The 12126-nt window shown below is 32.7% G+C and overlaps 1 protein-coding gene across 1 annotated transcript in view; it reads left to right on the top strand.

The window, feature by feature from the left end:
* Positions 1 to 10765, top strand: part of LOC133202650 (protein mono-ADP-ribosyltransferase PARP14-like) — a 38292-nt gene extending 27527 nt beyond the window's left edge. Inside the window, exons 19-23 of the mRNA XM_061338503.1 lie at positions 461 to 663; positions 1360 to 1774; positions 5871 to 6016; positions 7686 to 7863; positions 9175 to 10765. Of these exons, the coding sequence (XP_061194487.1) occupies positions 461 to 663; positions 1360 to 1774; positions 5871 to 6016; positions 7686 to 7863; positions 9175 to 9458 (1226 nt within the window). The 3' untranslated portion in view covers positions 9459 to 10765. The remainder of the gene's footprint in view (positions 1 to 460; positions 664 to 1359; positions 1775 to 5870; positions 6017 to 7685; positions 7864 to 9174) is intronic.
* Positions 10766 to 12126: the final 1361 nt, after the last annotated feature.

The following is a 12126-nucleotide window of genomic DNA, read 5'->3' on the forward strand; positions in this document are numbered from 1 at the left end:
TACTTTACTACAAAAAAATACATGTATTTGATCTCAGAAAAAGAAATCTTGATTAATTTTTTCCATGAAAATAACAAAATAATGTCTTTTCATTCAAAGTTATATAAATTTCTGTAGTGAATACTGTAAAGTTGGTTATTTTAAAAAAAAAGAAAGTTTGACAAATTCTTCATTTTAGAAATATCTAGTTGAAATTTTGATTGTCTTATGGTATAAGAAAATGAAAAACAGTTATATTTCACATGCATAAGTGTTTCCATGCAGTAAATTGTATGGCATATATTGGAGAAAAGTTTTTTTTTCTCAGTAAAAGTATAACAAACCTCTTCTTGCTTCATTAGTCATTGATCAATATCACCCATGTTTCCACATCCTCAAAATTTCCATGTTTGCAGTCTAAGTATTGCCATTAAGTAAATAATGTCATTGGACCTTTTTTCTCCATTTTTTTTTCCAACAGGTAAACAAGAAAGTAACATGTGGGAAGGTGCTCGCAAAACCCAGAGAATGCCTTTAGATATGAGTTCTGTAACCTTGGTGATTTATGCAGATTCCCAACAAAAAATAGATCAAGCAATAGATATGGTTGAAAGAGGAGTTGACTCCTTTATTACAAAGAGAATTTTTGCTGAGTCAGTAGTGAAAGAATTCACACCTCAACAGGTTTGTTGACAGCTTGCTTCTAAACTATATGAGCAATTAGTGTAAAACATCATAAGGATGTATTCTGCTGAGATAGCTTGCATTTAACTTTTCGATTTTGGCACTCTAATTCAGTGCTTTTATTATTTGAAACAAAATAAGAAAGAGAAAACCATGAGTTAGTGTACATATTTTTGAGTTATATCAGGCATTGAAAATATCGGCAGGAAACCAACTAATCTTGGGACTTTTCTTAGACAATGAATGAAAAATTTCTTTCTCTGAAAATTTATGATGTAGAATTAAACTTTTCTGTATTTTTTTTAAGAACACTATCAAAAGAACAAAGAATCAAAAGGTAAATAGATAATAGGGGGTTAGTGGTTAAAAATATGGTTATTTTGATGGATAATTCCAGAGTAGTTCTGTAAAAATAACTGCCACATTCCTCAGCATACTCAGCAGAATACATCCTGAAATCCCTGTACCGTAATTGAATATTTTGGGTAAATTGCTTTTTATTAGTCAGTGTCTCTCCACTACCTCAAACTTAGTCATAACTTATGAACTTTTAAGAAGGTACACAATGCCTTGAAAATTGAAAACAGCTGCTGAAATTACCAATGATTATATGGGTAACATTTTTAAACGTTTCCACCAAAAAAAAAAGAAAATTAAAGTAAATAAAATTGTATTTTCTTAAAATTTTTTGGTCAGGAATCAGAAATCCAGCAGCTAAAGGATAAATTTGATGTTGATGTGACAGTTGAAAAACGTGTTGGAAGGATTATATTGCAAGGTCTCACTTCGGATATCATGGAAGCTTCTGAAAAAGTTCACAAATTGCTTCGCCAGGCAGATGCCGTGAGACAAGAGAAGCAGGCAGCAGAAATGATGGCAAGCATGGTTGAGTGGTGCTTCATTGAAATTACAAGTGCTGGACAAAAGCTAGAGCCATACCCTCCAGAGATTAATATGCAGTTAGAGAAGGCCCTCAGGAAACAGGAATCTGAAATATCCTTCAAAGATGCACAAGGAGTTAAATACATAGTTGATTTGGCAGCTTATGAAGAATATCCTGAGAGTGATCCAACAGATATTGTTAAAGTCATTAGAAAGAACAAAATTAGTGGTAAGTTTATTTTTAAGACTCAGCTGAGTATTAGATGATTAAAACATGTACATGTATCAGTCATTCTACAAAAACATGACCAATTAAGAATTTTTTATGTCGCTTACAAATTTACCGTTGTAATATCTAAACTATAAATTTAAAGATCTATTTCAACTCTAAGACTTAACATACACACATGGTTTTGTAAATATTTACCGATATATATGCAGTTACAGTTTTGATATGAACATAATGTAATGTTAAAAAACATATTCCACTGCAAATCTCTATGTCGCTTCCTTTATATACAAATTTCAAGATGAAATTTTCAGCTGTAAAAGCATTCCGAATAGATTGTTATGAATGTTTAAAAAAGTTTTTTATCCTATATAAAAAGAAATCAAACCACTTCTCGCAAAGAAATGCATGGATATTATTTCATGCGAAATTATAGCATGTCGCTAAAAAATGATTTAACTTCCGTAACGATTTTGTTTTAAATTTCACACACAGAATGCAGATTCAAAAAGAACTGAAACTTACCTGAAAGTGACCACGGAACCTTATATCTTCGGTTCTAGTTGCAAGTCAGCTATTTTAGACGATTACGTTTTTGACATAATAAAATGAATTGGACAAAGACAGTTGTTTCTCTTAAAAATTTAACTTCCGTAACGGTTATTCAGGAAAGTTTTTGCATTAAAGGTATAAAGATTTTTAATATTTTGGGAGCAAAATGCTTCATACTTTTGTTTAATATCCTATAAACACACTTTAATTTTAACTGTTGCCGAGAATTTTATCTTTTATCGCTGGGAATTAACTTCCATAACGATTTACTTCCGTTACGATATTTTTCCCGAAATTTTAACTTAATATTGGATTGACACGAGACTTCATGAATCATACTTTAGCGTTCTATACTGAACATCAGAAAACAAAAATTGGTCAAATTCAGCTTTATTAAAAAAATAATAAGACTTGTTCAAGCATTAACTTCCGTAACATTACCATTAAATCAATGGTATATTAAAATTGTTGTAAAAAGTTAACGATACGAGATTTGTGGACAATTATATTTTCAAGTTCATTGATATGTCCTTTAGAGAATTATGATGTTCATTTGGCTATTTGAAACAATTATTTTTTTCATGTTTTATACCCTGAATTGGTCCATTTATCGTAGAAGGACTGGAATGATCAGTTTCGTAAAATGTATCACACTGTTTATCTGTATGCCTGTTTTATTCTTTTTAACTGTACTCATCAGAGACCAGAAGAGCTTATTAAGCAATAGTCATCTGTCAGTTTGTTTGTCTGTAAACAATATTCCAAAATGCTACTCGTCCTACTATTTTGGTCCGATTTCAATACAATTTGATACACAAGTAGACTATACTAGGATACATAATCTTCTATATCGGTAATGAACAGTGTTGCCATGTTATTAAAAAATTATTAGAAATTTCTGTGAAATTCATTTAAAAAGCTACTCCTCGTAAAATTTGGAAATGATTTTAATAAAATTTTTTACACAAGTAGACTACAGTTAGATACAAAATTTAGTACAACTGTAAAACTTTGATTTTAACAAAAAGTGTTGCCATGATTACTAAAAATAAAATTTTCTGTGAAATTCTTTGAAAATCTTACTCCTCCTAGAGTTTTGGTTTGATATTAAGAAAACTCTGTACACAAGTGGGTTATACTAAGATCTGTTATATGATTTTGATGAATGATGTTGCCATGGTTACTAAAAATAGAAATTTTCTGAGAAATTCTTTCAAAGTGCTTCCCTCCTACAGATTTATCCTGATTTCAAAAATTATTACACAAGTAGACTTCACTAAGATATATAATTCTATTTATTAGGTCACCTGAGTCACTCAGGTGACCAATTGCTATCCGTTTTCGTCTGTCGGCATGCATCGTGCGTTAACATTTGAACATTTTTAGCTTCTTCTCTGAAACTGCTTAACCAATTTCAACCAAACTTGGCATAAAGCATCTATGGGTGAAGAGGAACAAAAATTGTGAATTTCATGGTCCCTTCCCCCCTGGGACCCGAGGGGTGGGGCTAAAACCACCAAAATTAATGCAATCTTTAAAAATCTTCTTCTTTACTCCTGGACATCAAGCAGTCAAACTGTTGGCATGATTGTAATAAGCATTGAGCCCTCTACCAAAATTATGAAATTCATGGCCCCAGGGTCAGGGGTTCTGCTGCTAGGCTGGGGCTATATAGATCATATAGTGAAAGTGAAATTATTCCTTCAAAAAATCTTCTTCTCTGCTCCTGGGTATTAAATAAACTAACTAAGTACATAGTTATGAAGTTCAAGAGTGCCTCTTCCGAAATTGTGAGTTTCATGGCTCAGGGTTAAGGGTTTTGGTGTTAGGGCGGGGCTCTATTGATTATATAGTAAAAAATGCATTAATTCTTTGAAAATCTTCTTCTCTGCTCCTGGGTATTAAATAAAGTAACTAAGTACATAGTTATGATGAGCAAGAGTGCCTCTTCCAAAATTACCCCTGGGTCAGGGGTTCTGGTGTTAGGGTGGGGCTCTATTGATTATATAGTGAAAATGCATCAATTCTTTGAAAATTTTCTTTTCAGCTCCTGGGTATTAAATAAATTAACTAAGTACATAGTTATCAAAGGCAAGGATGCCTCTTCCAAAATTATGAATGTCATGGCCCCTGGGTCAGGGGTTCTGGTGTTAGGGCGGGGCTCTATTGACTATATAGTGAAAATGCATTAATTCTTTGAAAATCTTCTTCTCTGCTCCTGGGTATTAAATAAACTAACTAAGAACATAGTTATGATGAGCATGGCTGCCTTTTCAGAAATTGTGAATTTTATGGCCCCTTAGTCAGGGGTTCAGGTGTTAGGGCGGGGCTCTATTGATTATATGGTAAAATTGCATTAATTCTTTGAAAATCTTCTTCTCTGCTTCTGGGCATTAAATAAACTAACTAAGAACATAGTTATGATGAGCATGGCTGCTTTTTCAGAAATTGTGAATTTCATGGCCCCTGGGTCAAGGGTTCTGGTGTTAGGGCAGGGCTCTATTGATTATATAGGGAAAATGCATAAATTATTTCAAAATCTTCTTCTTTGCTCCTGGGTAGTATTCAAACAAAGGAAGTGCTTGGTTATGATAAAGAAGAATGCCTCTTCCAAAATTGTGAAATTCATGGCCCCTGGGTCAGGGGTTCTGGTGAAGAGGAGGGGGGGGGGACTCTATTGAATATATAGTGAAAATGCATAATTTCTATCAAAAAAAGCAAAGAAACAAGTGTATAGTTATGATGAGCAAGGGTGTTTCTTCCAGAATTGTGAGTTCATGACCCCTGGGTCAGATGTTCTGGTGTAAGGGTGGGGCTTTATTTATTTAATAATATAGTGAAAATGCATTTCTTTGAAAATCTTCTTTGCTTAATTCTGGGCATATTCGAGGCAAACAGAGTAAAGGTTTTAATATGCAAAGGTATTTTTACCAGAATTTTGAACACCTGGACCATTTAGTCAAGTGTTCTGGTCCTGGCCAGGACTCTATTAACTTGTATTCTGCTGAACAAAGTTATTCCCCTTTGCCATTCACCTTTGATAATTAATCACTGTAAACAATGTATTTGAAAGGTTAATAGAATACGAGTATTATGCAAGAATATTTATTGTATAATACAAAAAGTACTTTCATAGTTTTAATGATCAGGTAGACTTGGAAATAATAGGTGAATAAAAATGAGACAAAAATAACTTATCTTTTCAAATGTTCTTAAAAGGCCAAGAGAGGCCAATGTGAGAAGTAATAACATGGGGTTAAAAAATAGACATTTTGTTACATGTAATAGTCTTCATGGTAATAGTGATAAATGGGGGACAGATGGATACTAGACCAATTATTTTGTTGATGCTAATCGTACTATTTTTCTTGCTTTTGGGCAATAAAGCTTCATTTATCAGTTTATGGTTCCTCTAAATTGTTGTATTGTACTCAGGTGACCATTAAGGCCCTTGGGCTTCTTGTTCACTTCATTTTTGATGAACATGAAGGTTGAACATCTGGTGACCATAAAGCCTGAGGATCTCTTGTTTTCTTCACTCTAGGGTCTAATTTTGAGCAACCAGTCACATGGACTGCAATGGGAGACAAGGAGAATGTGGCAGTTGTAACCCTGCAGCCAAGTAGTAAAGAATACAAGGATGTGGTACAGGACTTCCAGTCTCAAGCTGGTGCTCTAACTATAATAAAGGTATACACCATTAAATAACACGAGAAGCTAGTATGAGCATGATTAGAGATATGGTGCAAAAAAAAGTTTCAATTTTCAATTGCAAATTTGAGAATGCGCACAATCATGTATACATGTACAAGAACAAAGGGGAAAAAAGATCTCTATTCCATTCATAGGGTGTATTGAGTTTATATATTTCATATATATATATATTTCAAATATTTCATTTTAAGTCAATGAAGTTGGGTGAATTTATGTAATACCCTCATCTCATTCTGCAGTAATCATAAACTGTTTTACCCTTGTGTGTCTGTGTGTGTCTAGCTGTCTGTCTGTCTATAACAAATGAATATGGTGGGATTCATTTTTGTATGAATTCAATGTCAACTTCCTGTTTATCTGTGCTTCTGTCTGTACCATACATAATAATTTTTCATTGCAGTTTTCTTAGCATCTACTCATCGCATAGGCTTGAAATTTTAACACTCTTTGTTGAGGCATGCCATATGGTGGATTTCATTTTGTACGAATCGGATGTTAACTTCCTGTTTATCCATGCATCTGTCCATACCATGCATAACAAATTTTCATTGCAGTTTTCTTAGCAACTACTCATTGCAGAATTGCATGAAACTTTAGCACACTCTTTGTTTAGGCATGCCATATGGTGGGATTTATTTTTGTTTGAATCTGATGTCAACTTCCTGTTTATCCCTGCATCTGTTTGTACAGTATGTAACAAAATTTCGTCGAAGTTTTCTCTGCAACTACTCATTGCAGATGCATGAAATTTTAGCACACTCTTTGTGGAGGCATGCCATATGGTGGGATTCATTTTGTACAAATCTGATGAATCTGATGTCAACTTCCTGTTCATCCCTGTGTCTGTCCGTAACTGAACTTGTTTATATTCACATCAGAGTGTAATATTCACATCAGAGCTGGGGTATTACTAATGAGCAAGACTTCTTGTTTTTGCATGTAATTATGCAAAAATAAGGCTTTTTGGAGCAGGTTCATTCCAGTCTAACTTTCAGTACTACCTGGACCCAACTTTCAAGGATGATGCATCTAGGAATTCACACTACTAGAGTTGCTTAGGATCTGACCTACATTTTCCAGTTCAGTGAACAAGTTTAAGTATTTACAGATATAGGTCCTTTCCCAAGTAAATATAAACCCTAACTTGACAAACTTGCATGGTAGATTAATCTAGGAATTAAAGCTACCAGACTTGCTTCAGATTCTTGATGTGATCTACATTTTTTGGATGATTGACAAGATTATCAGATTCTGGGAATGATCTACATTTTTTGATTGACCAGATTAGAAGATTCTGGATATGATCTGTATTCTTTGGATGATTGACAAGATTAAACTTTTTTGAAGAGGTTTATTCCCAGTTTAATGTAAGCCCTATGCTAACTAAACTTACATGGATGATGCATCTAGTTACGCATACTACATGTACCAGACTTGGTTTGGATGCTGAATCTTGCTTATATTTTCTGAATGATTGAACAGAAAAAGTTTTTAGAGCAAATCCATTCCCAAGTAACTAAAAATCCCCCTCAGACCCAACTTGCATAATTGTTGGATGCACACTTTGAAACGTTTATTAAGTGTGAGAATTTGCCTTACTTAAAAATAATCTTTGTTAAGGTGAGCTTTGTTATCTTCTTTTCAGGTGGAAAGGATACAAAACAGAATGTTGTTGCAGCAGTATGATGCAAAATTGAAACTAATGGATAAACAAAATCCTTCAGGAAAGAATAATGAGCGAGTGTTATGGCATGGGACTGCCAGTGATTCAGTAGCCAGTATCAATACTTATGGTTTTAACAGGAGTTATTGTGGAAAGAATGGTACATATTTTCCAATCTGTTTTATACATATACAGACTATTAAGTGAATTTAAAACATTACTGTAATGTATTTCCTTTGCTTTTGCAGGCTAAAAATTTTACATCTACTGTCCAATATTAGTGAGCAACAGTCTGAAATTAATATGCATCTGCAGTTATTGATTATGTTCCCCAAACAAAGTTTGGGAACATATTGTTTTACTTAATTTTTTTGAAATTTCTTTTCTGGTACTTTTTTGTCTGCAAGTGTTCTCGTGCAGGCACATGCGATGTGTGAAATGACTGATAAAATTGAAAAAGCTGTAACTTCCCTATTTTTTTGATTAAATGCTTTGAAACTCAGAATATAAATAAATTTTAGAGTGTACATTAGATGATTGTGTTAAATAAGCATGAACACACGCGCATACACTGTGCTACGCTCTGATTGGCTGAAACAAAAATCTCAATATCTTTTTTGTTTTTTGATGAAATATACTTTGAAATTTAAAACATAGCCACACATTAGGAGGTTCTGCGATATGATTTGTATGAAATATCATGAAAACACGTGCTTGCACATGTGCTGCAATTAGCTTGGCTTAAACTTTAAATGGCGGTAACATTTTTAGTTTTCAACAAAACAGAGTGAAATTTTGAATATATATAGGTATTATGGGTTCCTACATTATGCAACTATCAAATTGAATGCAAGACCAGGCATGCATGTGTGCTGGATTCTGATTGGCTAATACTAATTTGGCTGTATCTTTCATAGTTTTCATTGAAAATCTTTGAGATTTCACACATAGGTATTTATTGTGAATCTCTTTTCGAGGAAGATATGTGAAATATCTAGAAAACATGGATATGGACGTGTGCTAAAATCTGATTGTTTAAAACTCGAAGGACTGTACCGGCCTTGTTTTTCAATAAAATACTTCTTAAAATATACGGTAGATTTATTAATTAAAAGAACTGCCTAATTTTATGAAGCTTATAGGGAATGGGGCCAATAGGGGAGTTGGGGAGCGTTTGGGGAACATCTGTAATGGTTCCCGTTACAATTATAGAACTAGTTATCTATTAAATATCTATTAAATATATATGAAATAGGAAGTTACTTTTCTAATTTTTTAAAAATTAAAAAAAAATAAATCAATGCCATGGGAACATGGTATATATATATATATATATATATATATATATATATATATATATATATATATATATATATATATATATATATATATATATATATATATATATATATATAGTTATTTACAATTGAAATTGTACTAGATTTTAAAATGTAAATTTTATATTTTACAGCAACTGCATATGGAAATGGTGTATACTTTGCTGTTAATGCAAGTTATTCAGCAAGTTCCACGTATAGTCCACCTGACATTAGTGGAAACAGACGAGTATATCGTTCTCGAGTATTAACAGGAGAGTATTGCCCGGGTAGGGGTGGGATGAAGGTTCCCCCAAATAAGCCTGGTGGTGGCCATATTCTGTATGACTCTGTTGTAGATAATACTAGCAATCCAGGCATTTTTGTTATCTTCAATGATACACAGGCTTATCCAGAATATCTTATAACATTTCAGTGATTTCACAATGTGACTTTTTGTGCATTATACTGACCAGCCATAATCAGAGAAATGAGTTGATCATGAGTGGACATGGCAACTCAAGTGTAATTTTGCCTTAAGTTTGTGAATGTATATGACATTATTTTTTCTATGAAATCATATTTTTTATTTAAATAAGATATTTTAGAATAAAAATTTCTGTGATTAATGTCATTTTACATGATATCACACTTTGACATTATCAATCAAAGATTTTGAAATGCAGCTAGGTCTTGACTAGGATGACCTTTAATTCATTAATGTGCTTAAATCCAGTATTGATTTCTCTAATTTAGTTACAACATGCATAAATAAAACCTAAATGAGGTAAAATTAGGAAATTTTGAAAAAAAAATTAATAAGATTTCTGCAACCAGATCCTGGTAGTTGTACATGTCACTGTAACTGTTAAATCTAAATTATGAAAAAGTTTCAGGAAGCTATTTAGTACCACTTTTACAGTTATCTACAATTCATCAATACATGTCAAATACATTATTTGAAAGTGATTTATTAAGCGTTTTCAGCCATCATACGAGTGCAAGTATGTGTTTTATTTTAAAATGTTTACGCAGTGAGTTACTAGTTTTAGTATGTTTTTAATGTGTCAGTCATCATACGAGTTGTAGTATGATTTTAATTTTTTTTTTTTTTTTTTTTCAAAATTTTCATACACAAGATCCATTAAGTTTAAGTACCATTAAGTCATTTTCATTTAGTTGAGTCTTGGAAAGAACAATTACTGATTTATGATATATTTTAGATAGATCTACAATGTACATACATGTATGAAGCACTATTGAAGAAGATCTGAACTATCAATTACTTGTTCATTTTATGAATACTAGCTTGCAGAGACATAGGATTTAAAATTCGGTTTAAATGTCAATGATTTCTTCACTCTTTATACTAACAATAATTTTTTATGGCCGTAAGACCATAAACTGAGAACTGCATAAGTCAAAATTTCAAATTAGTTGAAAAAAATTATATGAAAACAAAATTTTCATCACATATTTGTAGTTGAACTTGCAACTTTATAAACTTGTTTGTAAATTAGAAATCTTTTTCTTTAAAATTAAATCTAAATTTAGACTTGTTTGTTCTCAGTTAATGGCCTTGGAGCTAGGAAAAAGATCTTTTCATGAAATGAATTTTTTTGTTTTTGCACATTTAGTGGGTTAAACTTTCATTCTGGGGCTATGTATTGCCTATTGACGAGAGCATTAATTATTGTTGGCATTTGCTTTGAAATAAACCTGATGAATAAATAACATGAAAACTTATTTATGAATTTTTAAAAGTTTTTTGTATTGAATGAAAATAAGATTTCTTGTGCAAGTATTGATAAATTATGTTGTAAATGTGACTTGCATTTATATTTTGCAACAGGGAACTCCCGCAATTCAGAATAGTCTTGCATATTTATAGAAATTCCATGATGGAACTATAAGCAGGAGCTCTAAGGACAGATTTCTTTTTTTGCCAGTCTCATTGCTCAAAGAACAATACCTGTTGTAAAGACAAATAATGACCCTGTAGAAAATTGACCGGGGGGTGTCATCGAAAAATGACCCCCTAAACGTAGAAAAATATGAATTTTTGTAGAAAAAGAGCCGTAGGGGTGAGTTTTCTACATGTGCAACCTATAAGAAATTGACCCTCGTTGAAATATTATCTCCATCCAATCAGAGTGATACTAGGTTAAGAAGAGATGATTGATGCCAAAATTTGGGTCACAAAGGGTTCCGTTTTTTTTCTGATTAACGCTAGACGAACACGCAATTAATATTTGTTTAACAACATTACATGTGTTTCTTTTTATTAGACTGAAAAAAGGTGAAGATTGCGAACAGTGATCTATCTCAAAAAATCTATAAAAATACAATTCTGTGAAGAGGGCATGTATAAACACGGACTCTTGGAAATTCCAGAGGTGGGATCAGGTGCCGAAGAGGAATAAGCATGCCCTGTTCACCAGTCACACCGCCGTGAACCTATGCATTGATCTGGTAGCGGAACAATCCATAGTCAAATTGAGTATAAAAAAGGCCTAACAACCGGTAAGAAACAAGTCGGCCAAAATACGACCCAGTGATAGATAATATTTGGTAAAAAGGTCATTATAATGACCATAAAATTTACGAAATGCTGCCTTTGCCTATTTGTTCTCAGCTCGAAGTTAAAATTGCACAATAGATATGTCACAGTAGCGATTGATTAAAGCTGTTATTACTAAGTATGTCGTCCAGAACGCAAGTCAGGAAAATATATTGTTATCGCTAGACCTATTATTTTGTCTGAACTTTTTTAAAACGATTTTTAAAACTGACCACCTTTGCCATGGGATGAAAGGAATATTCTCACGGTTGACTTATAAAAAATGTTTGTGAAACTTCACTAATGCATTTACATTTCAGATTTTCAAAACTGTTTCCATTGCCATGGAAATGGTTGGACAAACTTTTTCTCACAAAGAACGAGTGAACTTACGTGCACAGGTACAAGACTTCCGTTATGTGATCATTAAGTATGGATTATTGTTCATGTCTAGTGTGTGAGGCGCCGGATTGGTATTTATTGCCATTTAGTGATATCACCTTTTTGAATAGATGATATCACTTGCTTGAAAAGGTGATATAACTCC

The sequence above is a fragment of the Saccostrea echinata genome, unplaced genomic scaffold, assembly GCF_033153115.1.
Source record: "Saccostrea echinata isolate AGI-Se365-2 ecotype Australia unplaced genomic scaffold, CSIRO_AGI_Sech_v1 ptg000047l, whole genome shotgun sequence".
Classification (NCBI taxonomy): domain Eukaryota; kingdom Metazoa; phylum Mollusca; class Bivalvia; order Ostreida; family Ostreidae; genus Saccostrea; species Saccostrea echinata.